The sequence below is a fragment of the Neocloeon triangulifer genome, unplaced genomic scaffold (assembly GCF_031216515.1).
Source record: "Neocloeon triangulifer isolate White Clay Creek 2 clone unplaced genomic scaffold, ASM3121651v1 ptg000022l, whole genome shotgun sequence".
In the NCBI taxonomy this organism is placed as follows: Eukaryota; Metazoa; Arthropoda; class Insecta; order Ephemeroptera; family Baetidae; genus Neocloeon; species Neocloeon triangulifer.
Genome location: NW_026775562.1, coordinates 6,609,761 through 6,637,260, shown reverse-complemented (window position 1 = coordinate 6,637,260; position 27,500 = coordinate 6,609,761). Strand labels below are relative to the sequence as shown.

Below are 27,500 nucleotides of genomic sequence, written 5' to 3'. Positions count from 1 at the left end.
GAAAATCCTCAAATAAAACAATTTATTTTGTGCAAAAATTTTCCGGCAGTTGAAAAATCCGAATTTGTCAATTTTTCCTGGGTTGATAATTATATCATTTCCTTTCGGACGAACTTTCCCGTTTTTGGGGGGCGAGTCTGTGAGGTTGGTTGCTAATTTTGGGCACCGGCGGTTTTTCGGTTTCGGGTCGGTCGGCGGGTTGCCAGGGGTGGGCGCATGCGCGCATGGGGGCCAGAGCGGTGCGAGAGAGTCGGTCTCTTTCTCTCGCTCTCTAGCTGTGCTTCTTTTGGCCTGGTTTAATGTACACACCCACGTACTAAAGCAAGTCTCATCCCTTGCTTTCTGGCGATCGGCGGCCGACTCGCTGCGAACCAAAACTGGGACGCATGGTTCCAATTGCGGTGCTTTTCTGACTGAGACGCTTTTCTGTGCGGCGCCGAGAACGCGTGCGAGAGACCGTAGTGTGCTGTGCTGTGCGGAGCCCCTGCTTGCCCTCGTCGTCCCGACCAGCACCAGGCAGCCGACCGACCCCGGCCCTGAGGTACGTCTCTTGCGGACAGAAACTTGACCAAAATCTGCTAAATCTCTCGATCCAGTTTGTTAGCAATTTTTTAATTATTCTCCGTTGCATTTTCTTTAATTCTCCTTCTTATTTTAATCAAAGGAGAAAATAATGAGTTGTGATGGAAAAGAATGAGATGAAAGCCGACTTGTGCCTCCACAGACATTATTATCGATTTTTAAAAGGGGCTGTTTCCACTCGTCGATCCTCAAAGCGAGGGCTCAAAGAACGGGGTCGAACGCTGCTCTCTCTCTTTCTTTCTTTCTTTGCTTGGTTCTCTCTCTTGGAGCCGCTCCCGTTTCATTTCTCTTCTGAATGATCTCCAAGTTTGCAGTTTAACTTGCCAAATTTTGTATTTCTTTTGCGTCATAATTGGACTCTGCGATTATAAGAGGGAGGTCTGTCTATCCCTCTCTCTCTCTCTGCCACATCAAAGCGCGAGTTTTTCCGATTCCGCCAGGGCGGAGTTCCAATAATTGCACGCCCGAGCTGCAGACTTGAGGCCCGCCGCTGACCGCCAGCCTCCAAAGTCAGGGCACCCTTCCAAAAACTAGAGAGGATTTAATTAAATGTGGATTCTATTAGATTTTAATAATTTTTAAAAAAATATATGCACTGCAAATGTGTCATTGAAAAATTATGTTCGTAACATTAATTTTTTTCAAAAATCTGAAAATAAATTTGTAATTTTGATTATACTTTGAAGAAATTTTGAGCATTATTTAAGTTTCACCAAAATAATTATTGGAAAAATTTCAACTCAAATTTTCTATTTTCATTTCATTTATTTTTTAGTTTAATTATCCACCTAAAAGCGTTTTCTGAAAATATTTATTCAAACGAAATTTAAAGAAAATTGGTAAAATTTCCAACTAATAAAAATACTCAAATTTTTTCTTTCCTTTTCTGTTACTTTTTATCCAACACAAGTGATTTTGATTGGAGTTGGTTGTGTGTGGCGTGAGATTGAAATTTTATGTGAGGATATTTTGGGATGCTTTGGCAGCACTGCCCGTTGCAAGTTACGGTTCGCATTGTCAAAATTTCTGGATTTTATTTTTGTACGTTTGATGGCTACGAGAGGCAGGTGAACGATTCCTCCTAAATTGAGTGGCAGCCGCCGCAACAAGAGAAGCCTTTACAAATCCATTCTCAAACTTATTATTGCACACATAAATCGTCGACCTCTCGTACATACGAACGAAGAGCCCGCGCCGGCCGAACGAACCAACCGAGTCGGGCACCGCGCGCGCTATTGATTGCCAGGCTCGTTCCGTGAAAACGCGCGCCACTTAAAGCGCCTGCCTGCCTGCCTTGCCTCCTTTGCCCGCCTGCCGAACGACCGATATTCTCTCAATCACAGGCGAATTTCAATTCAAAAATCAAAATCCGTTGAACGTTCACATTGAACGTCAAAAGCAGAATAACAAATACCGAGATTTCTTAATTTGGGTTCAAAATTATTATTGTTGGCAAGAATTTTATTTGAATTGAAACCTGAAACCGGTTATGCATGAAGGTTTTTTTTAATACTTTTTTTTAATTTAAGATACTAGATTGAAATTTTTTCTTAGTTTTGATTTTAGATTTCAATCAAACAAGTCACGTCGAGCAGAATCGATTTAGGAGCAACTGAAGATTCAAAGAATATTCTCCTCAATTTCATTGGCCGATAGCTATGTAATTTGCAGGTTCACCAACTTGGATTTAAATTGATAATTATCCGCTTTAAAGTTGTCCTGCGCACGCAGAAACGAGCCCGGCAGGTCGATGTCAAGTAAAAGAAGTCTCTGACTGTGTCACGGCTGAAAAATGTAGATGAAATCTCGTGGCCCCTGTTTTCTGACACACAAGCAAAAAGGGGAAGGGGTGTTTTAAGTTGGACTGACACGTTCACGTGGTGCTCTATTTCGAGAAATCTTTCTTCTGCGAGAGATAAATGGTCCCGCTTGTGCACGTCAATGGATTTATGAACTGTAAATTTCCGTCGGTTTCGCGTGGAAATCCCCAAAACAATCGGCCGAGATTTTACTACAGGCAGGGCCAAGACACGCGGGGGCAAGCGGTGCTCAAAAGTGCAGCGGTTTACATTGGAATCCGCGGCAGAAAGCGCAAATTGGATCATTTAAGTTAAAAGCCGGTTTATACACCCGCGAAACCATAGGAGTTTTCCATGTTATGAGTCTAATTTGTCCAGCTCCAATCTGCCCTCTGCTGTGTGTTGAAAGAAAATCGACGACACTCTCGTGCATAGGGTTGCTCTTTCGACTCAAGGGTTGCTCTTAATGTCAATCAAATTTTTTCAATAATTTAATTAACAAAGTGCATTTATTTATTTATTTGAAAACGAGTTTTACCAGTGGAGATATTGCCATGCTGATTTGATGATTTGAAATATACAAATATTGAATTTAATCAAATTCAAGAAGACATTTTCTTCTGATTTCGGGAAAAGTACAACCGCAATTTTTTAAATTAACCTAATTGCTTTTTTATCTGACATATTTTTTTAATAAAAAATTAGCATCACCATTATTTGTTTAAGAAATTTACTCTTGAAGTGGTTTGGGTATTAATTATGTCATTAATTCGGTAGGAATCCATAAAGAATTAATCGCATTATTCTAGAGTCGTTTTTTAAGACGTGTTAAAATAACTTGTTAATTAGGGTGAAATTTGGAAGGAGAATTATTCATCGGCGCGAGCTAATAATGATTATGAGCTGGTGTCGCGAGTGGCTGGGCTAGTGCATCAGTGTTGCTAGATCGATAAAGCCAATAAGTTGCATTAGTCACAGAGCAGAACAGCGTGATTCGAGGATACGAGACTTGGCCGGTACTCGAAGCTGTTTACACTTCGGTGAAATTGTTATGCAAGAGCATCTCAAACGGTGTCGCCCATGTGTCCGATTTGCCAGGCCATACATTAGGAACGTGGAAATTTTGTTTATATATGTGTTGTTAATTCTGCTGAGACATTTCACGATAAAAAGTTTCATGATATAATTACTTCGTGGTCAAATTTTTTTCCTATTTCGGGTGGATTACGTAACTTTTAAAATGTTTTGCAGTCTCTATTTTGCTCATAAGAAACTTTTTATTTGACTTGAAAAAATAAAAAAAATCACCTCTCCCTCTAATTATGAAAAGAGAACTCTAAAATACTGAAAATTTCCAATTATCAAAACCGGTAAAAATTGACAAAGAATAACAATTTTGAATTGAAATTATTTTTTGTGAAAAACTAGGGGTTTTAGTTAAATTTCATTTTCTAATATAACTGATTTCTGATTTGCAGACACAGCTCTTAATTATTTACTTTTGAAGTTTAAAACGTACTGCAAATTTTTTAAACCGAATTCCAATTTTCAGTTTTGGTTATTTTATTTTAGGGCTGTTTCTTGTGAAGACTTGAAAACTATCTAAATGTTTTCAAACATCAATTGCTACGAGAATAATGTTATTTCACCTGAAATTTTTACTGCAGAATCGATTTGACGGCAGAGAGGGCAGTTTCGTAGGGTTATTACCGCAGACCGAAATGAGCCCTTTCTGTTCTTTCCTGCTTCTGACGATTTTTCAACACGAACCGGGCAAATTTACAATTCATCGATCGCCTTGTAGTCCGGCGGTCATGCCGATATTCGTGCCTCGCGTTTGGCTGCTGGAGAGAAAGAGGCAATTTGGACGTGGCGCGGCTTAGTCAGCAAAGCTGCAAGCAGGTTGAGTGGCCTGAAGAATGTGTGCACTTGATCTGATGCAGCGCGCCAGGCGCAAACCGAATTAATAGAGAATCATCAGGAATTATCGCTGAGCAGCGTAGTCTCTCTCGAACTCTCTCAGCGCCAAGGAAGAAGAGCTTAATCGCGATTTAAGTAGTGTGTGTTGTGTAATGTGCGCCCGTTGATGCTGCAAAACACAATGGCCCCTCTCGAGGGCCGATCAATTAGAGATAGCACGGTTTTTTTTTCAATGAGAAATATTCAAGTAGTCTCTGACGAGAGCGCCACTTTAATATACATACTTAACAATATCCATGGATGAAAAATCTGTCCCAATTAATTTTTAAATTTGTTTTCCCGCAAATATAATTGGTTAATTAATTTATTAATTTTTAATTCCAGACACAAAATAAAATTATGGTTGTAGTTCTCTTTGTACAAGTTATGACGAAAACAGACGAAAATCGTATATTGAAAATTGAAAGGAAAACAATTTTTGGGACTAAATGCTGATGCATTTTAAAAAAAAAAAAAAAATTTAATCATTTCATAATTAGATTACTATCAAATTTTCTCCTCTGGTGGTGTTTAATATTTTTTCCAGTGTTGAAAGTTCAAATACAATATATTTGTAGAGAATTTAGAGGTGAATAGTCTATATAGGAACTAATTACAAATTAAGGAATCAGAAAAAAATTGTATATCTCGATTAGAAAATTCTATTCAATTGAATTATATTGAAGTTTAGATCCAAAATTCACAACGATCTTCAGCCTTAATAAAACAAAATAAAATTAAACACCATTATTCAAATTTCCACTTAACAAATGTTTGAAATTACCAAAAATATGTTGCTCATTTTTATATTTTTGTCTAATTTTATGTAAGAAATATGAATTAATTAAAAAAAACTATTCTTATATTGCAAGTAGGAACTTATTTTTCTTGCTCACTCCCTCTGAAAAGTGGCGTGCAAGCAGCCTTAAGTGAATTTATTTAATAATATTTTAAAAGTCCTTTTGTGTATTACTATTATTGTTTATTTTACTCAAGTCATGAGATGGAACGTGGTGTCTGTTTTATACAATTTATGTTTTCTTTATTTTTTCAAAAAATAAAAAAAATTAAAAAAAAAATACGGTGTGCTTCTGAATTTTGTTTCTTTAAAAAAATACAATAATTTTATAGAAACTCAAAATACTCGATGAGCGAACCATAATAGATGCCTTTTCATTGCTGAAAATGTCCTTTTCATAAATAAAATTGAATTCATTAAATTTTCAAAAAAAAGTCAAAACATACATAATATATCTAAGCAAAATTCTGAACTATGAAAGCTACAGATCATTTATCAGAATTTGAAAATAATAAGAAAAAACCAAAGTAAAAAACGAAATGAAGTGTGCTTAGTTAAAATTATAAAGGTTTTTTAACATATATTTTTACTTTTGACATTCAATTTTTATTATATACGTGAAAATTCTCACTTTCCGATATTGAAAATAATTAATAATAATGATTACACAATAGTTTCAATTCAAGCCGTGAATTTGAACCAGTTTTTGCATATATTTTAAGAATGGGAAGCTTCGGAAGCTCTTTGCCAATTTTGAATTTGTATGTATGAAACTAGCGATGATCGTTGGCAGGAAATTGAGCCACATATGAAATTTAATCTGATGGCGGCAAAACAAACAACAGGGGTGCTGTTGAATCCTCAGAGGTCCACACCACTTATTATGCAAAAATCTTACTTTGTGGCAACGGAAAGAAATTGGAACCGGCAACTTTCACCTGCTGTGTCCCGAAAGAACGACATTTCATTACGGCGAAAAAGTTTTCTTTTTTAGCAGAATACATACAATTAAATAAATTCCAAGCTGTTGGGGAAGGTCCTTTAAGATTTGTAACCCGTTTAGCCGCGGCGTGAGAACAATAATAAAAGAAAGAGAGAGAAAGAGCCGAAACGGCGGCGGCGACTGCATAAGCCCTTTTCGCTAGCAGCTAGGCGGCAAATATTGACCCAGTTTGTGGTGGGTGGACTCTCTCTCTCTCTCTCTCTCTCTCTCGCGCTCTCTCTCTCTCTCGTTACTTGCCAAAGGGATAAGCGGGGTACGAGGTGATTGCAGCCACTGCTGCCGCGCGCAGAGGTGAATCAATACTGCCTGCCTGCTCACTGCTTGCCAGTGCACGCCACTCGCTTTGTGTTCCTCTCGGCAGCCATAGCCTTCCGACCTACATCCATCCGTCCTCCCTCGCACTCAAACTTCTTCCTCCCTGCGCGCTGCTTCAAAGGGCAAAAAAATCTTCCCGAAAAGTTCGCCACTCTGAGGACAAAAATCAAACAGAAATCCAATCAATTATTGTTGTTGAGCTTCACCGACGCAAGTAGGAATTACATACGGAATTTGAAAATCCCAAATGGGTCAGCCGTACTCTGTACACACATTATTTGGATTTCCCCCAAAGATAGGAACGGATGACGAAATACAGTTTAAAAAGTAGAAAAAAGCGCAATAGTTTTTTTTCTAGGTATCATTAAATACAAATTTCTATTAATAAACTCGATAATAAAACAAATTTGATGAGTATTTAGAGACTCATATGGAGTTTTAAAAGCCTTTTATTTAAACCTACACCACAATGCTTGATTTTTTAATTTCTTTCATCTCAACAGCTTAAATTGGGTCAGGTCAAAGCAATTTGTATGGTGATTTTTATCTATCATTTTTGAATTTCTAATTTGATCTAACTAAATACAAATTCGTATTGTTGTTATTATATTTTATACATTATTTTTCCTGAAAATTTACCAATATTTCACATCAATAATTAATTTATTTTCAATCATCCCAGTAAGTACAGCAATCATTGTATGACTTAGCCTTAAAATATAAATTTATCTTCCGAATCATTTCCGCGCAAACACGTAAATCCAATGATATTATTTGCTGCTGTTTTGGAATAAAATTGCATTTCAAAATCCTGAACCACGAGATAATTAATAAAAAAATAGATGCATATAAACTGCAATATACTATCTTTAAATCTGATATACATTTGTTCCACAATAAATATTTTATATATTGACACTAGAAGACGATTTTGCAATTTTACACTTTATCAAATAAAGTGGCTTTTTGTTCATTTTCTTCTCCCCCCTTTGATTTTTTTTTACTTTGGCACTCTGCTCATTGAGAGTCAACACTGCTCCGGCCCCTCGTCCTCGATGCGGCCTGTTGAAAGATGTTGCGACTAGGTATGCAACACGCTCGACACCCGAGAGGCGCAGGTTGCTTTATTCTTCTTCGTCCTCCACCAACTATTAAAAATCGGCCCCGTCAGTCATAATTCAAGTGAGGCACCGCTCTCCGTTCCCAAAATAAGAATCGAGCCCGTAATTATTCGAAGCTGCCAACTGTCATTTCAAATCACCACATGCCCCTTTGTCGCGCGGCCTTTTTCGCCACGTGTGTTTCAAACTCTCTGACACGTTTCCAATCGTGATTTGCTTTCTGTTGCAGAGTGGCATTTTCAACCTTTTCAATGGCACTTAGATAAAAATTGGAAGCCGTGTCCACGGTAGAAGGTAAGCAACGCTCGTTTTTAATTGGTTAAAATATATGTTTTATATTTTATTTGTACAAATAATTTCAACGAATTGTTTGGGAAAAATTAACAAACAATTTTTCTTGTAAATTTAAGGTTGAAAATATATCAGATTTATCTTTGAAACTTTTTGAAATCCAAACTGTTTTAAAGAGTAAAAAAAACTTAATCCAAAGGTTTTTTTACTCTTTCTCTAAATAAATTCATCTTCGCTTGAGTAAAATGCCCAGTTTAAAGGTGAAAAAATTAGAACATATATTTGGGAACTTTGAACGTTTTGCAGCGACTGGTGGTAGGAGAGGACATGGCGACTATAGACGGGAGACCTGCCATGTACGGGGTCACCCTCAAGCACCTGCGGGAGCTCATGGAGCACCGCGGTCGCGAGGGGGTGGCCAAGCTGGAGGACTTTGGCGGTGTACAGGACATCTGCAGGAAGCTGTACACGTCGACCAGCGAAGGCCTGAGCGGCACGGAAAATGACCTCGAGCACAGAAGAGAGACTTTTGGCTCAAACACCATACCTCCCAAACCACCCAAAACGTTCCTACAGCTTATCTGGGAGGCGTTGCAAGATGTCACACTGATCATCTTGGAAATAGCTGCGTTAGTATCGTTAGGCCTATCCTTTTACCAACCAGCAGACGAACTGGAAGGTGAGTTCAAAGTTAATAATTACACTATTTTTTTAAAACTTTATTTTCAATTAAAATTAATTTACAATTTTGATGGTACAACTTCTAATTATGGAGTTGCAAAACTTTTGATTCGCTCTGTAATTCGAAGTAAAAATTTTTACATTGAAGATTTTCATTGTAACAAAGTAGAAAATTAAAAATATGTTTGATGTTGATGGATTTTTTGTTTGACATTAGTTGAATCAATTAATTATAAATAAATTTGACAGCCGGGCCGCTAGACGACGAAGAAGCCCACCATGGTTGGATAGAAGGGTTAGCGATTCTCATCTCTGTTATTGTTGTTGTGATTGTGACCGCCTTCAATGACTACACCAAAGAACGGCAGTTCCGCGGCTTACAGAGCCAAATTGAGGGAGAACACAAATTTTCTGTGATCAGAGGAGGGGAAGTGAAACAAATATTCGTGGGAGACATCGTTGTTGGAGACATCTGCCAGGTTTTTTTATTTACAAAAATAAAAATAAAATATAATTAAAAAATTTATATATTTAAAATTCAAACAGATAAAGTACGGAGACCTTTTACCGGCGGATGGAATCCTTATTCAAAGCAATGACTTAAAAGTGGATGAGTCTTCGCTCACCGGCGAATCAGACCATGTAAAAAAGGGCGAAAATTTAGATCCTATGGTGCTCTCAGGTAGAAATTTTTTTCTTCAATCAATTGCACAATTAATTAATTTTCGACAGGCACGCACGTGATGGAGGGTAGTGGGAAAATGTTGGTTGCTGCGGTGGGTGTCAACTCGCAGGCCGGCATCATTTTCACGTTGCTCGGAGCTGCCGTGGACGAGCAAGAGGCAGAAGCGAAGAAGCGCAAAAAAGGTGAGAAAAAACATGCAGCAACCAGAGTAAGATCGCAGGTCGGTGTGGTCGATGTAAAAAAATTTGTAAATAACATTATGCTGTGTCACTCATTTTACCACTCACTGTAGATTAATCGACCCACCTAATCAAAAAATGACACAAAAAAACTAAATAATAATAATAAATATACAACAGAGGATAAAAAACGACGAAAACGTATTGTTTTAACATTGTATAATTTTGATCCAGTTTTTTTAGATAGTAAAAATGAAAAGAACTTTAAACTCCAAATAAGTTATAATTCATGCACTTACTTTTAAAGTGTACAGCACAAACATTTAACTAAATAAATTGAAAAATATCAGGTGAAATAAAAAAAGGGATATAAACTCGCCGAATATTTAAAACAATGTTGAAAATTTACATTTCCAGCAAGTACAGAGCGGCTTTTTTGGCTTTTTGTGTGTTCCGGCTTGAATAGATTTACTGATTGTTTTTGGAAACAGAGCAATATTATGTATCAATGTGCTTCAAACACATTAAATCTCAAGAAATTGACAAGTTTAAACAAGCGGAATTGCATTTTCTAAATCATGTTTGGAAATTTTGATCTAATAACACCCCTAGGCAAAAAATAATCAGCTCTTCCCATCTCATTACTCCCTTGTTGCATGCCACCCTTCGCAGAAGAAAAAAAACAGAGGAGCAAGAAGAGTTTGACAGGTGACTATGATCAAACACGTTCATTTCCTTCTCATCCTCCTTGCATGCTTTCAATAAGAATTTTCTTATATAAAACTCTCTTTGTATTATTATAATATATACTTTTTGATGTTTAATTATATGCATTTTTTGTGCTTAATTTAATTAAATTCTGAATGGTCGGGGTGCAGGTGAAGAGAAAGCGGCGGCCATGGACAGCAGAAGCACTGCAGCTAAAAGCGAGCCTGTGGAAAGCGTTGTGGTGCCTAAAGAGGCGGAAGAAAGCCACAAAAAGGAAAAGTCGGTCTTGCAAGCCAAGCTGACCAAGTTGGCCATCCAAATTGGCTATGCTGGTGAGTTAAAAAATTCAATTAAATTGCAAATAATCCACGACGAAACTCTTCTCTTTGCAGGTTCTACAATTGCTGTGCTTACAGTGGTGCTGCTTGTGATTCAGTTTTGTGTACAAACTTTTATTATCGAGGGAAAATCATGGAAGAACTCGTATGCCAATCAGCTTGTGAAGCATCTAATTATTGGTGTTACCGTGCTGGTGGTCGCAGTGCCTGAAGGACTTCCATTGGCTGTCACCCTCTCCTTAGCATATTCCGTCAAAGTACAAATTAACTCGATTTGATGACAATTTTAAATGCAAATCGCCTTTTTTTTTACAGAAAATGATGAAAGATAACAACTTAGTACGGCATTTAGATGCCTGCGAAACAATGGGAAATGCCACTGCCATTTGCTCTGATAAAACAGGAACATTAACTACAAACAGGTACTTATAATAATTAATATTTATTTCCGAAATGATTCTAATTGGCCGAGTTTAATTACAGAATGACTGTTGTGCAGTCTTATATATGTGAGAAATTATGCAAAACCACCCCGAAGTATTCAGAATACCCCGAGGCAGTCATGAAATTGTTGATCCACGCTATCGCCATTAACTGCGCTTATACGTCGCGAGTCATGGTAATTTAAATTTTTTAATTATGAATTACGAACGGAGAAAATATATCAGCTTCAAGATCAATCTAAAGAAAAAAAGCATGTAAATTTTGTTTGTGTTTGCATTATTATCTAATTTGCACACAATTTGCAACTAATTTACTATTTGCTCAATGAGCGCCATTTCATAATTGTAATTAGTAAAATAATTATGTTCCTACCTTGATAATTAGACAGTCATAGCAGTTCTCAGGATCCCTCCTGAAATCAGAAATCGAGAAATTACTAAATTTTTTTACAAGTCAACCGTTAAAGGGAAATCAAACTTGATTATAATTTTCAATTGTGAATTTAAAAAGTGGTAGATTTGGTAAAAAAATTGAAGCCTATGAAATCAGCAACTCCCAAAGGATTTATATTCTCCATTCACTGAAAAAAAATTTGCATGAGCAAACTACACAAAAGAATACATAAATATGCTTTGATAAATGGAGAAATTTTTCAACTGGTTTTTTTTTGCACAGGCCGCAGATCCGGGCGAGCTTCCCAAGCAAGTGGGCAACAAGACTGAGTGCTCTTTGCTGGGATTCGTGCAAGCGATGGGCAAAAACTACGAGGCCATCAGAGAGACTCAGCCCGAGGAGTCGTTTACCAGGGTGTACACCTTCAACTCGGTGCGCAAGTCCATGAGTACGGTTGTTCCGAGGCCAGAGGGTGGTTACCGTCTCTTCGCCAAGGGCGCCTCCGAAATCCTCATGAAAAAGTATGTCCTCGCTTTTTATTAGTTACAAGCAATAAAAATTACAAATGGCAGGTGCGCTTTCATCTACGGCAAAGACGGCCACCTGGAGAAGTTCACGCGCGAAATGCAGGACCGATTGGTGCGGCAGGTGATCGAGCCGATGGCCTGCGACGGCCTGCGAACCATTTCGGTCGCTTACAGGGACTTTGTGCCCGGAAAGGCCGAGATCAACCAGGTGCACATTGACAACGAGCCCAACTGGGATGACGAGGAGAACATCTGCAGCAACCTGACCTGCCTCTGCGTCGTTGGCATTGAAGATCCTGTGCGACCTGAGGTGCGTTTTTCAACTCGTATTTGAGAAAATAAAAGAGTGTTTAAAGATGAGTTATTTAAAATTAAATTAAATTAATGGAAAAGAGGAAAATTACAGAACAAGTGATTCAAATTGCGCGAATATTAGCTTTCAAAATCGACCTTGTTAAATAAAAAGTGCCAAAACCCAAAACTAAAATAAAAACTATAAATTTTTACTTCTTCAGGTTCCTGATGCAATTCGCAAATGTCAGCGGGCGGGCATCACGGTGCGCATGGTGACCGGCGACAACATAAACACGGCGAGGTCCATCTCGATGAAGTGCGGCATCGTCAAGCCCGGGGACGACTTCCTCATCCTCGAGGGCAAAGAGTTCAACCGACGCATCCGGGACAGCAACGGCGAGGTTCAGCAGCACCTCTTGGACAAGGTGTGGCCCAAGTTGCGCGTGCTGGCGCGGTCTTCGCCAACTGACAAATACATCCTCGTCAAAGGCATCATCGACAGCAGAGTCACCGAGAGCCGCGAGGTGGTGGCCGTCACCGGTGACGGCACCAACGACGGCCCTGCTCTCAAGAAGGCCGACGTCGGATTCGCCATGGTAAGGCATAAAATGCATACCATTATCTAGTTTTAAGTAAATGGATAATTCCTTTTTGAAGCAATAATATTTAGGGAAATTATGTAAAAAATTTAATTTTTTCTAGGGCATTGCTGGCACTGATGTGGCCAAGGAGGCGTCTGATATCATTTTGACTGATGACAACTTCAGCAGCATCGTCAAGGCGGTCATGTGGGGAAGAAACGTGTACGACAGCATTGCAAAATTTCTGCAGTTCCAGTTGACTGTGAACGTCGTCGCTGTCATTGTCGCCTTCATTGGTGCTTGCGCGGTTCAGGATAGTCCTTTGAAGGTAGTCGCAGAGGGAATAATAATTGTGGACAAATAATTTATGAAAAAAAATGTGAAATTTTTGACAACTTTGATATATTTTAATTTTTTAAATGAAGTTGAATTTTGGAAGGTTTTTTATAATTTTTATTCTGATAAAATAATTCCACTGAATTAAATTTATTAGGCGGTTCAAATGCTGTGGGTGAACCTGATCATGGACACTTTGGCTTCGCTGGCCTTGGCTACCGAGATGCCAACCCCCGACCTCTTGATGCGAAAACCGTACGGACGAACCAAGCCATTGATTTCCAGAACGATGATGAAGAACATCCTTGGCCAAGCCATCTACCAACTTGTTGTCATTTTCACCCTGCTTTTCTTCGGTAAGGAAATTTAATTTTAGACCTTTTGGTAGAAGTCCAGCTCAGAAATTAGATTAAAATTGAAAGCCTCATTTACTTCATGAATTTTTTGCAAGACTAGAGCTTCCTTTCAGTTTTCTTTCAATGTGCGCAATTTTTAATCAATCTTTAATTTTCATTAAATTTCTTATTTTGTATTTAAATAACTCTGGTTCTATTTATCCATTCAAAGGTGACAAAATACTGGATCTTGAGTCGGGACGATCACTGCCGGACGGTGTCCCGGGCGAGCATTTCACCATCATCTTCAACACGTTCGTCATGATGACCCTGTTCAATGAAATCAACGCCAGGAAAATTCACGGCCAGAGAAACGTCTTTCAGGGGATTTTCACAAATCCCATCTTCTATTCCATTTGGATCACTACAATGCTCTCCCAGGTACACAAAGAAAGTTGTGAAAATAATTGCTAAAAAATAATGCATGCAAATTCTTATTCATGTATGAAAACGGAGATTGATTAACCCATTTTCCGTGTAAAGGTCTTCATTGTTCAATTTGGTGGAGTCGCATTTTCATGCAAGAGTTTGACCCTGGAACAGTGGCTGTGGTGTCTCTTCTTTGGGGTAGGAACCCTGCTCTGGGGCCAGCTCGTCACAACCATTCCCACCAGAACGATACCAAAAATATTCTCGTGAGTATGCAAAAAAAGTATCTCATTCTCCTGCCGACCAGAAACTGTGTCACATTCTCTCATTTGGACGTTTTACTAATCTAGTCGGTAGAGTAAATTCGCTAGAAAATCATTATTAAGCCAGAATTATATACATATTCTAACAAAGAAAGAGAGAAAAAAGAATGTTGGCGAACGAGCTGGTATGAGAGGAAATGAATTGCAGCTGGGGTCGCGGACATCCGGAGGAGACAATAGCATTGGGCGATGAGGGACTCGATTCTGACTCTGATAAGAAGCCCAGGGCGGGTCAGATCTTGTGGATCCGCGGTCTAACCAGACTTCAAACTCAGGTATTGAAAAGCGCTGCTGTTTTTTCGTGTCATTTTTCTTTTGTTTTTCCGTACGTGTCTCGACATGAACAAAGACTACTTTTTGCTACTTTTTGTTTTTCCAACTGAACTCTATTAACCAAAAAACAGTTCTCACAGTATTTTTGACTAAACTAAAAGTATCTTATTATTTTTGATTGGTATATTTGAAAAAAAAAACTCACAACTTTCTATACCCCCGGTTTTCCTCCTATGCTCCCTCGTATACTTCTTGTAGAGCTATATGCGTGGAAATAAGGCCAGGTGTGTGTATGTGTGTGACTAAAAGCGCTCGGAAATCAGTCTGTCGTCCTTTATTTGTCTCGCTCGTCATGCGCACGGATTTGTGTCTACTTGATTATTCCAAAATCCGTGCGACTTTGAATAATTGAAGGATATATCTCTCATGAATTTTTAAGGGCAGATTGATTCCGTCCGCACTAGGTCGTCGCTCGCAAACACACATTCAACATAAACGTTTCCGTGCATATCAAACATTTTTCTTGTGTTCTTTTCTCAAAGTGCAAAACTACATTACTGTGATTATTAAGTAAAAATCAGGCAAGGATCTGTAGCCTCTCTTCTCTTTACTCACTCTGTCTTCTGAAACGGCATTTGGCTGACCCCACTGGTTGGTTTAGTGCTTCTTATCGTTTAGTTTGTCACACTCACTTTAAGAGAAACCCCAAAATATGAATTTCAAAATAAATCCAAATTAAATTAATTGATATAGACCAGAGAAGAGCTTTTATTGATTAAATTTGATAATATTAGTCAAAAATTAGTGTTAAATTTCGTAATGAAAAGTAAATTAATTATTTTACTGCTCTCTCTCTCTCAAGCTTTTCTTGGCCCCAGAATGTTGAATTTTTCGAAAAACTCAATCTTTTTTGTAAATACATTTGTACATAATTTGCTGCCATGTGAACATCTCTTACCCTGATTCTCATTTTGACTTTCTCTCCTTTAATTATTACGAACAGCAACAATCGAATTAGTTTGAAACTTGCACGCGCGTATCTGTACATAAAAACTAACATTTACAACTATTCACTTATTCCTGAGTAGGACCCCGCGACAAACTAATTATATTGCTGCCATTCAACTTTTCTTAAACGTATCCTTTATTCTTTCTGAAGAAACTTGGAAAAAAAAAACACAATTAGAGCTCTGATCCTCTTTAGATTACAAAAATATTTTTCAAACTTCACTCTTCTTTGATTCTTCTCCCTGTTTCGATTCTTTCTATATTCTTTCTGACATGCGTTTTCTCGACAACACACCCTATTGAGAAGAGAACAATCGAGAGAAAATTTTACAGCGAACCGACTCACACGGTCCGAATTGATTTTTATTTGGAAAATAATTTTCGAACCATCCCTTTTTACATTGTGGTGCTATTGAATTTATGTATGAAAAGTGCGCAGGAAGTTAACACCTTGCCTGGTTTTTTGACCACTGCAGCGTCAAACTCACAAAACTTTAGATTTGGTGCAAACAAAAACAAAAAAAGAGAGAAAAACACCAAGCTAGTTATTTGTGGCCAACGTGGTTGTTTGTGCCTGCAAAGCCAGAAAAGTGACACAATCACGCAAATTTGTCTTATCAAGCCGCTGCTTTTAGTTTCCATTATTTGTATGGTGTGGGAGAGGCAAGCGCCCTCGTTGTATTAGATTCGTACTGCAAAATAATTAAAAAGGCACCTATATTTTTTATGCAATCAACAATATCTGAGTGTGTCTTTTAGTTCCATTGTCACCGCATATACATATTTGTGTTGCAGGCAAGTAGTTGATCGGACATTCCTCATTGTGCTAAAATGTTTCCCACACAAAGTCCTCAATCAATTTATGTCTCAATTATTCTACAACAGTATTGTATAACGATAAATGTGTTCCATATCCAAAGGTGTACACATACAATTAATATCAATTTACATATAACGAGAAGAAGCAACAGCATGAAACTCAAAACGTGTGTACAATTGTTTAGTGAATATTATCGCTATATAGCCAATGAGGATGACATTTTTTCTTCAAAAAAATATTAATAATGGATGCGTACATCTGCTAAAGAGACTTGAAATTTACAGTGGATTTGGATTTTTTTGTTTAATTTTAGTACTTCGTTTTTTTAATGAACACTCCATTTCAAGGAAAAAGAAATTAAATTAAATTCACAAAGTTTACATTAAAATGAAATAATTTACTTGGAATTTCGATCCACTTAAGCAAATAATTCACAAAAACACTTAGCTCTAATATACAGCGGAGGTGGCTGCTTTTAACCGTCAACCATAATAAATAAACCAAAATGATATATAAATAAATTTCTTTACTCGTCGCACGGATTTTGAAGCATGATTCAGTCATAACGTGTCTCTATCATTATTTGGCTAACTCACAAAATTAAACCTCTGTGTTAATTGCTCTGACACCGATCGCATACGTACATAAATGCTTCCATTTCCTGGTATGCAGACTAATAAACAAGTAGGTGTTATTGATATTTCAAAAAATTTTGTTCTCTGAGCAAAGCAAAACATCTATCTTTCAGTGCAAAAGTATCGGTGGCAACTGCGAATTAAAAAAAGCGGATGATAACGGGACGATTGTTGTTTTGTGCAACCCCTACTTGGATTTAAATTGCGAGTCGGCGGCGGCGACGGCCGCATCGTCGGAGCCTCTTCCCCCCGTGACCACCTCGCAGCCGCCTCAACTGCCATTCCCAACCTCCACTTGGGCGAGAGAAACTGCATTATGAAAAAAAAAAACACTATTTGCTATTTGCTGTGCAAACAAGCAAAAATATTTTAGAAAAAAAAAAACACGCACTGGTTGCTCACTGACGGCAGAGAGATTTTGCGTGTGCTTTAAAGGAGCTTTTTCTATCCTAGACTTTATTAAAATGGGTTTTGTCAGCCTTGAAAACTGTCCAAACTTTATCATATCACCCCTTTTTTGTTGTTGATTCTCTTTCTTTTTTTATATAAATTTAAAACCACACAATTTACAAGAAAAACTTGAATCATGAAAATTAAATTCACGGCTTTAATTTTTTGGCATGCTGCTTCAACATGAACGATTTGGTTTAGTTATTTGAAAATGCTCAAAAACGTTTAGTTTTACATTTCTTGGATGCCTATACATATATTTTGTTGGAATATATTTAATTGTACATTAAATTTGTCTTTATGGACACAATTATTTATTATTATATTTTAATTTTTAAAATATATTACATTATATTGCTGTTGGTTGCTTCTTAGCTGTTATTATATACACTGATATGGCAATAATTGTCCATCATCTATCATAAATATGGTGATTTGATGTTAATTACAATATATATTTTACTACAATATTGCTTTTTCCTCATTTTTGCTTCCGTACCTCAAAACCCCTGTCGCCAGAGCAGTGAAACTGTTCTCTATCAGAATTGTATGTGAACGCTTTTTTATGGGACACACACGCAGACCCGAGCGAAAACGGTTCATCTCAATCATACTGTAACATACAAAATTATCTCACATCGACACGCTTACTTTAAAATTAGTTTCATCACCGGGCAATCAAAATTCGTTCATTTTCAAACCAAAATCGAGCGTCCTTCCTCGTGCTATACTGCTTGAATTGTACAGACGATGTCAAGAACAAAAATGCTTCTCTAATTGTCACCGTCCGGAAATTTTTCAGCATCAATATGGGTGTGTGATTTATTTGTTTGTACTGCAACTTGCATAACTAAAATTGATTCTCAGCTGCTTTTGTCCATGCCGCTTAGTTTCGTTTGCCTTTTTTGATGTGCATCTCTCCTCTTTATTTTCTCCTTTCATCTCTATACATTTCTCTGTGTAGCAACAATCTTTCACTCTTTTGTCAAATAACCACCTCTCTCTCACATATATCATTGTTTCCACTCACTCTCCTTTTAACTGCTGCTTGCATACTTGCCTGTTTATACATATAATGTATTTAAAAAATTGCTATATAGCTGGTTATTTTCAGGAAAGTTATTTGTTCGAAAAGTCTCTAATTATATACATATTACTTTCGTTAACCCGACTTTAACCCAAAAATCCAATCAGAGATCGCTATATAGCTGTCATCCTTGATGATCTATGCAAGCTGGTAAGGAATCTCACCATATGAGACCATCCGAGATTCCTGATCAGTGAGTGACCCGTGGATTCCGTCAGATCGTTGCATGCAAGTGTGATTACCACTAAAAAATTGCGATCAAAATGGCATTTCAAAATTAGAAGAAAATCCTAAAAAATAGGGATGTGCACGCTCCTTTTAGAGAGTTTCCTGTTTTTAGTGAGAAGATCAAGAAGTGCTTTAATTCCAGACGCAAAATTTTTAGTTCAATTTAAAGAGATCAAAATAATAATCTTGTAAATAACACGAAAGAAATTGAGGCTGATAAAAAATTATTGAGGGACATCCACTACAGATATCCTCCCGGGCTAGCTATACTTATAACATGGACATCCCGGGAGGATTTCTCTAGTAAATGTCCACCGTGATTTTTTTTAGATTTTTATCGTTTCTGTTGCTTTACCTTTTTCATTAATAATCTTTCAGTTATTATTTTTGTTTATTTTATTCTACTTTCCGTCTGTAAAAACATTTAACTGTAATTATGTAAAAATCGTTTTAAGCAGAAGATATGGATCAATTTTGTATTATAAAAACAGTAAAAATACAGCTTAAGTTTATTGAGGCTTCGATGATGCGGAAATTTTGGGTTACTTTGTCATCAAGGACGGCGGCTATTTCTCTGAAAAACAAACCTAGACAACCCCGAGACGCAAACAAATCTCATCTCTCTCTTTTTCAACCGAAACCTTCTTTCAAGTCTGGATGAATCCCATTGAGCTCCTTCACAAAATCTAAAAAAAAAATATTAATAATTAACGAGACCGACCAACAAATGATCCAACCAGGCCCGGTGTGTGTTGAAATGTTTTGCTTGCCTCTGTGATTGCAGCTGCGCGTAATACGGGCGTTCAAATCGACATTAGAAGATCTCGAGGAACGCCGCTCGGTTCACAGTTTGCACAGTCTGCGAAATTCGCGCAGCATGACCGGCGGGCAGCGGCCGCTGTCGGACGGCGGCTCGTACGTCGACGACGCCGACCAGCTGTCGCCACTGTTCAGCACCAAGCTGACGGCCGACCGCAACAACCACTACCTGAGCACCTCGATGACCGGCGGCGGCAGCGTCGCCAAAACCATATCGCCCGTCGAGCATCCGGCAAACACAAGTTCGTCGGACCCCGCTGACGCTTCTTCGACCCAGCATGCCGGCCTGCCTGACTTTAGCCACGTAATCGCTGCCAATGCACCCCGCGTTCTCGTCACCGCCCCGCTTAACGGCAACCAGCAGCAATCGCCACCCGAAAACGATCAGAAAATTAAGCAACCCGTTAGGGCCTCGCCCGTCGGCGTCGTGCAGAAACCGCGAGTTCCGCCGCCCCCGCCCAGAAAAGCCTTATACCAGTCACTCAACACTTCGCCCCAGCCGGAACGAGCCGCTCAGCCGCAACCACCACCGGAACTGCCCGACCTGCCGAAACTCGTTCACGAAACTAGCATATAATTCCAAGGACTAGTTTTTTTCCGATTCGTATTTTCCTTCGTCGATTTTAGCCCTCATGTCTTTCACTATATATTGTTGATGGGTGTGTATATTTAAAACGAGCAAATCAAGTATAGCACACACTATACACTTATTTGTCTCTCCGAACGCAAGCCGAAATCGTGTACATATATGAAAAATTTCCTCGTTGCTCCGTGTTGTTACTGAAAATAATATTCGGCTGTTGAAAATGGACCTATATATCAGATTTAAATACGATTTCCCGAGACGAATCTTCGGGCATTTCGGGAAAGAGCTAGAGACTCGTCTTTTATTGGAACGTCTGTCCGCGCTAGACAGATCCCGAGGCAATATCTTCAAATACGCTTCCATGCCTTTTCTGGCTCCAAACTTGTAGATACTCTTCAGGGCGACTGTCAATCCTATTAGAGATAATTTAACAAAAGACACAACTTGGATTTGTTCTCTCAATATTATATAATATTTCTAGTCATCAATTCCAAAGTTTGACGTTCATGATCTTATTCAATTAGCTTTAAAAGCGTAAGTTCACTCCGTATTAATAAAAATTATGGAATATATATATTTGAACATTACATTTGTATGCATATATATATTAATTGAAGAAAGATTTTGATCAGCTGCAGGCCTCAGATAATGGATGATCGTTGCAAAACGGTTTTTTTTTTCAAGCATAATCAATCAAATTATTTTCTTTTTACTCTTACTCATTATTTATTTGGCCAAAACATTTCGCTTCTGAATTTGTCAAAAAAACAAATTTAGTAACGAAATTCTGAAATCTGATGAGAAACGCGTATTATAGGAAATGAATTTGTTCGAACGATCATCCTGTAAGTTAACGGCTCCAGAGCTTTAAATTTACTAGGCGGTCATGGGAATCGCTCGCTTTTTCAATCCCCTGACGATTTATTGAAAATTATTCAGTCCTGATTTTACAACTAAAAGTAAATTTCTAAATACAATTTACATAAATAGAGATTTTAATGTTAATAAGACTGTACTGGACGTGTTGTAAAAGAAATTTTCATTCACAGGGGAAACCCAGTGAACTGGCAAGATTAGCAATTGAGAGGGAACTTTTGCGATTTCACGGTGGTTGTATAGATAAGAGTAAGAAACGGATTTTCAGCTATGAGAATTTGAAAAAAAGGAGCTCATTGCGCATGCCCAGTGTGCGGGCATCACCACACTCCTATTTCACATTCCGAAAACAGTTTTTCTTATAGAAGACGTCCATTCCGTGTTTAATAGCTAAAGAAGTTTACTGTGTCGCACTTTTGCCGCAATAATTCAGTATTTTACATTTTTGACCAGTTGATAGATTTTTTATCCTCTCTTTCTCTCGCGCCCTCAACCGACGTTGGTGCTCGCGCGTGCGTGTTTTTGAACTACGAAAGACATTTTTATTTTCTAGTGGATTACAGTGTATAACACGTGCTCGGACAGTTACGGCAGGTCTGGTGTTTAGTGATAGTAGTGCAGGTGGTGACGGCTGAGTTTTAACTTTTCGAAATTAATTGATGTACGATCTGGATAATCGCGCTAAATTCCCGCGCTAATAAGAATAAGCAATCCCGAACTCGTCCGTGGAATCAAGCGTTAGAGAACAATATTTGCCCGGACTTTTCCCCCTCAAACGCCCGTTTGTTTTCATGTTAATTTTTTATTAACAAATGAATTATAATAGACATAGTGTGTTATTGTGTAGCTGAAAAAGACATTCTCCTCATTGTTCAGATTGGATTGACACCGATCGCGAATAACTATTAATTTCTGGAAAATCACCGAAGTAGCTAATAAAAATTAAATCGAGATAATAATAATAAAATATATATTGTTATTCAAGCGTTGCTACACTTGTCACATATATACAAAAACACACACACTCGCTCGCTATTACTTTTTTATTTGTAGTAGCAGTTGACGGTCACTTTTGGCAGTAAGCTCAAATTTTATCAATTTTGCTGCTAGCCACAAAAAGGACACCTTGGATTGGAAAAGAGCTGGTGCCAAAATTGACCTTGGAGGAAATTGTCCTTCTCTCACTGTAGAAAATTAAGAGTATTGAAACTAGCACTGCATGAATGCTATATAAAGGGACAAAAAAAACACAAAAGTGTGCCAAATGATATACTGCTTGCCAACTGGCTCTCCCCTCGCAGTGGAAACGTAATATTCTGTTTATTTTGAATCTCAACTCAAATTTTAACCCATTATTATTCCACTCATGAAATGGGGCGCATCATAACATGCAACAAAAAATTGAATTGATGAATGTCTTGCATTTTTGACGCGCTCTTCAATGTAATTAGCTGCGGGATATTCATTTTCAAGACGCTAAAGGTGTTATTTATTCCAATTCGTTAAAACAGTATATGACGTAAATAGGTTTGCAAAATATTTTGAGGCTCTTTAATAAAGGTTGTTAACCCATTTGCCTGGCACAAACACTACTTTCAGCAGTTTTGTTTCTCAATAAAAAATCCGCCTCCTCTCTTATTACCATTTCTATCTAATATAAGAAACTATTTCTAGAATGGGCTGAAAATAAATATACCTTGTTTTCCCTTTGGATATTAAATATACTTACTCTTTAAAGTATTATAAATCATATCCATGTATTTTACCTTGGACCTTATCTGGAACACCCGACCCTGAAAAATAAACGCATTCTGCTAAGTAGCCCCTGCTGCGTACGACCGCGTAATTTGCTGTTGCATTACATATTATATTTAACTCTCTTTCTCTCTCTTCACGCACTTTTCTCTATTCATTATGGTAGACTGATTGATTATTTGCTGCAGAAAAACCTTCAATCATTGATTATCATGTACCGAGCACCACAAATTTATGTAATTTGACGAAATTTCGGACCTTGATTGCGACCCCTAATCGTAAAAATTTGCTTATTATGTTTTGGTTGTTTTATTGGAAGTCGATCCGTATATATACTTAACAAACAAACAAAACAATCTATTTGGCTTTCTCCTTACCAACGTATTATACAGTTGCCATTTGCATTTAAAGGTGATAGGTGGTGAATTGCAAGAACGGTTGATTCCGGTGCCGTACAGCAAGAGCTCCACTGATCAAGCTGTAAGCTGCTCTCTTTGATACTTAATTGATTGGTTTAATTTAATTGTCTCGGCAATGTTTCAGTTTTTATATTTCTTTTTGTCGCCGTTCAGTGTCTCTGTTCTATATTTGTATGGCTTGCATTTTCACACAAAAGGTACGGCGGGAAAGGTTTTTTTTAACATAAAACATTCACCACTAAAAATTTCTAAAAATTTGGCAAATTACGCAAGTTTTTTGGTGAAATTAATTTATTTATATCTGAGGATTTTAAAAATAATTAACTTCCTTACAACAAGATGGATAATTAATTCACAAGCCGTACATTTCTCGGTGTTTAGGCACCTCTAGTGGTGGTTATATTGCTCGTTTCAACACAAATTTATGTGGCCAAACGCTTTTTTGATAAGTGTTATTTTTCCCATAAACGTGTAGCGTCGCCTTGTTTCACTTTATCGCTTCATCAGGGGTGAGAAGCATCCATAAATGCTTTTCACTCCCTTTAAATGTTCTTTGTACCTTACAGTAGGCGTAGTTAATCAACTTGTATGTCCCCACGTTGACCTGAATGCTTTCTTTCTTGTTGCTGGTGTATGTATTGTAGATGGTAGGTAACTTACTGTGTATCATATGTACATGCACTGTTAGAAAAATCCGCTTCACACAGACACTTCCCTCCCTCTTCTCTTTCATATCTTTACATAGCACAATCAAAATCCAGCAGGTTAATTTTTACGCGTGGAAACACCTTACCTCGTTCTCTCACACCTCTTTTCGATCAATAAAATCTGATTGTGCTTATTTTGATATTAAAATCCTCCTTCTCAAGTGCACTGCCGTTGACAATTTTGAAAACGAATTTCAGCTTTTTGCCAAATCACACAGTAAGTATATAAATGAGCGAGCATGAATATTTTGATTAATATCAATGACGGCGTCACCGAGGCGCATGCGGTGCCGCGGCCGAAATTAGCATGAATTTTTTCTCACGTGTTTTATTGGAAACACTATATATCGAAATGTGAGCGGTGTTGGTTATACAGATTGGCTCTGTGTGTTCTTTGCAGATCCGAGTAGTTAATGCTTTCCGACAAGGTCTAGACGCTCGTTATTGCGAGAGAAGCAATCCATCCCTGGCCGCGGTGCTGCAAAAGCAGTCGTCGCTCAGCAAGAGACTTTCACAGACATCTTCCATAGAGTACGCGGACAACGTGCCTGACGAACTCACCATTCCTGAGATCGACGTCGAGCGCCTGTCCTCGCACAGCCACACTGAAACCGCTGTCTAATGTTATGAATTGAAAATTATACCCCAAAAAAAGAAACACTATACCGCGACTATGTATAAAAATCACTCGTTTGAGAGCAGTCGAATGTGGTACATTACTCTCGCAATTGTATGCACAAACGCCCGGGGCGTTCGTTCGGTTCAATATATAAACTATAGCCTGCATGAGTTTGGTTGTGTCCGATTAGAACTAACTGCAATTGCGGCTCTCAAAAGACGCTCCTCGCTCGAGTGCTCAAAAATTTCCTCTCCACAATTTGTTGCCCGTTGCGTGGAAAATGATTTTTTTCACATATAATTGAATAATATATCTGGTCTTCGTCGGGTCGAGTTTTCCCGAATTGTGAGATTCGGCGGCCCTTTCTCTCTATCTCTCTCTGTGAGTGAAAATTCGAATTGCAATTAAAGACGCATGGACAACTATAATAGATGAATACAAGACCAATTCTGCCATGCTTTTCAAGTCTATTTTCTACTGCAATAGTAGATATTCTTGGTAAAAAAATAAACAATTATAATAATGAATAAATGGAACAAAAAACTCTATTCACACTAATTCTATTGTGCAGTAGAGAAACGGCGCATTTTTCTATTTTATCTTAAATAATATATTTTTCACTACTTGTTTCAACTTTCGATGGTTTCCTCTGGTGGTTCAACAAGGAAGAGTGAAAGAAACTTCAGGCTAGTGCATTTTGGCCGGTTTGAAGAGTCGTTATAGCTGTGAATTTGCATATTCTCCTTGGGCGACCGATATTATGCGATATTTACGTGTTTTGAAATCTATTTGCAATACTTGGTCTAGTAACAGGCCTTCCGATGAGATTGCGTTTGTGTTCCCAAATGGCCTTCAATTGGTGAAATGAATTTGAAAGATGTAATCAAAAAACATGAAAGATCAATTAAATTTAAGTAACGAAATTGGCTTCAAACGTGAACAGTCAGAAAAATGACGCCGTCCGTTACTACGAGAATTTGAAAATTTGGGAGTAAAAATTCATTAGATTTTCCCAGAACTTTTTCGATTTAATCAGAAGTGGACTATGACAAAATAAATTAATTAAAAACTTTCCGTAAACAGAGAGCAATACTTTCAGCGCTTTTATTCTAATTGGTGTATGTCTCGTGTTTGATGAATTAATATAATAATGCATTTTTTTTATTTATCATAAAATTCTATATTTAATTCCCTATATCCGATGAATGGATTTAAAGGCTTATTTAAACTCCAATGATGAAGAATATATGAACGGATGCCTCAATTGCAATTCAAGCAAAAGCACTCATACTAAATCTAAAAATTGTACCAATTGATACAAATATTAGCTAAATTGTTCATTATAAACCTCTTGCGCCAATTGATTAACGACAAAAAAATATGTAACTTTATAAGTCGCGATCTTAGCCTATTTCTAATTAACAATTTTTTTTACATTTCATAGTCGTTTCCTATGTAGATTCATATATAATTTTATAATAAATAGCTGCTACTTGATGAAAAAGTATGGAAGTCTGCTGATAAGAAAGGTGCAAAAAAAAAATAGATTTCATTTTTGTAAGAAATCAAAATTTTCAAAGAGAGTTCCTTTAAAAAAATCGTGAGTGTGCTAAAATTGAAAATTACAACGAATATTTGGCGGGTTCGGAAAAATTCTATGTAATTTAAATGTGTATGGATTTTTTTCGCTGTGCATGATTTATGGTTAAGTAAGTAAAATGACAAAAAAAAAGCATTATTTCCAATGAAGATGCAATATCTTGTGCTCAATGAGTGTTGTTTTTACCTTTTACTAAGAAGAATAGTGCCTTGAACCGATTGTTTTAAATATGAAATTTCCATCTGGACGGCGGACTTGGCGAAAATAATTTGAGCGAAAGAAAGGGATGAAATCAAGTTCGCCGGCCGAGATGCGAAATGCCGCGACTTTTCTTTGCAGTTTTGCATTTGGATATTGACGAACGAAAAATTGAACTTTCCGAACCCAAGTTGCGTCTCGCGGGAACTGCATTATTGGACTAACGTTTTAAAAATAACTAAAAAATGAAATCTATTTTAATCGCACCTTTCAAGTGGAATGCGTGTTACCTCTTCTTCTAACAATTTGAATATATATCGGTTGCCTATAGGAGTGTCTGTATATCCTTTCTACAAATATAAATTTTGCAAATTTACATCAAGTTGTTGCGGAAAAGCAAGTTAACTATCCAGTCGAATGGTGGAATGAAGTGCACAAAAGTGTTGTAATGTAAAATTCACATAAGAATTCCTCGCTACCACCGCTCACTAACTACTACTCTTGTTGACAAATTTATAAAAAAACTCACTTGTATCGTTTCGTTGTTTCAAAGGTAAACAAAAAAAATTAACTCTGTGTGCTGCATTCGATTGTAGATATCAAAGAAACTACTCCTTTTAGCGGAAAAGAAAAGGAAGTCTTTAGAAAGTTATTAAAAATATCCTCAGAAACTCACAAATGTAAAGATTATTGAAATTTGAGAGCGAAACATTACGCAGAAAAATCATCTCTTGCACGTGCTATATTTGAACAAACAACCATATTGTTGTATATAGTTACGGGAGAGTGCTTTTTCAAGACTCATATAGGCGAGTTGACTGTGTAGAGGAAGAATGATTAACAAAAGAGTAATACCCATCAGCGCAGCAGCATTTTCAATTTCCAAATGCGATTTGAATTTGGCCATGTATTGCACCTACAAGCACTATTTCAATAAATAATTAAAAGAATACGGTAGATTACGACTTACAAACTAAATTTACGGCATTGGCCTGCGCAAGAAAGGCTAAAATCGAAAATTTAGCAGGAGACAGAAAATCAAATTTCGTATAATAAGCAATTGATTAGTTTATTTGTTGGTCACAGGCCGTAATCTACTGCTTTTGTATGCATATAATAGTGTGTTTCCAAGAGAAAAGTTATGAAATAAAATTCACACAAACACACTGCTGCATACTCACAACATATGAAATCTCATTGTGTGAATAAGAAAGGCAAAGAAATCTCACAAACACTTACCCTATAACATTTAGCCCTTAATAAGACATATGAAGAAAAAAAAAACACATAATGATCCA

At 37.5% G+C, this 27,500-nt stretch overlaps 2 protein-coding genes across 7 annotated transcripts in view; one reads left to right on the top strand and one right to left on the bottom strand.

Annotated features, from left to right (window-relative positions):
- LOC132204814 (probable cytochrome P450 303a1) overlaps positions 1–27,500 on the bottom strand; it is a 67,418-nt gene that overhangs the window by 9,053 nt on the left and 30,865 nt on the right. The window contains exon 2 of the mRNA XM_059633603.1: positions 11,277–11,316. The gene's annotated coding sequence lies outside the window, so the exon portion shown is untranslated. The remainder of the gene's footprint in view (positions 1–11,276; positions 11,317–27,500) is intronic.
- On the top strand, positions 251–27,493 carry LOC132204810 (plasma membrane calcium-transporting ATPase 3). 6 transcript variants are annotated; one of them, XM_059633593.1, is made up of 21 exons: positions 252–541; positions 7,808–7,872; positions 8,176–8,548; positions 8,800–9,029; positions 9,097–9,232; positions 9,283–9,417; positions 10,087–10,122; positions 10,293–10,454; positions 10,515–10,717; positions 10,776–10,882; positions 10,944–11,079; positions 11,580–11,818; positions 11,870–12,134; positions 12,340–12,714; positions 12,821–13,027; positions 13,193–13,391; positions 13,603–13,811; positions 13,914–14,065; positions 14,271–14,397; positions 23,071–23,139; positions 24,186–27,493. In XM_059633593.1, the coding sequence occupies exons 3-21, from the start codon at positions 8,197–8,199 to the stop codon at positions 24,405–24,407; spliced, it is 3,561 nt and encodes a 1,186-aa protein (XP_059489576.1). In that variant the 5' UTR covers positions 252–541; positions 7,808–7,872; positions 8,176–8,196; the 3' UTR covers positions 24,408–27,493. The 6 variants fall into 6 exon arrangements, with proteins under 6 accessions (XP_059489573.1, XP_059489575.1, XP_059489576.1 ...); XM_059633590.1 differs by lacking the exons at positions 23,071–23,139; positions 24,186–27,493 and adding an exon at positions 19,408–21,021 and having other exon boundaries at positions 251–541; XM_059633594.1 differs by lacking the exon at positions 23,071–23,139.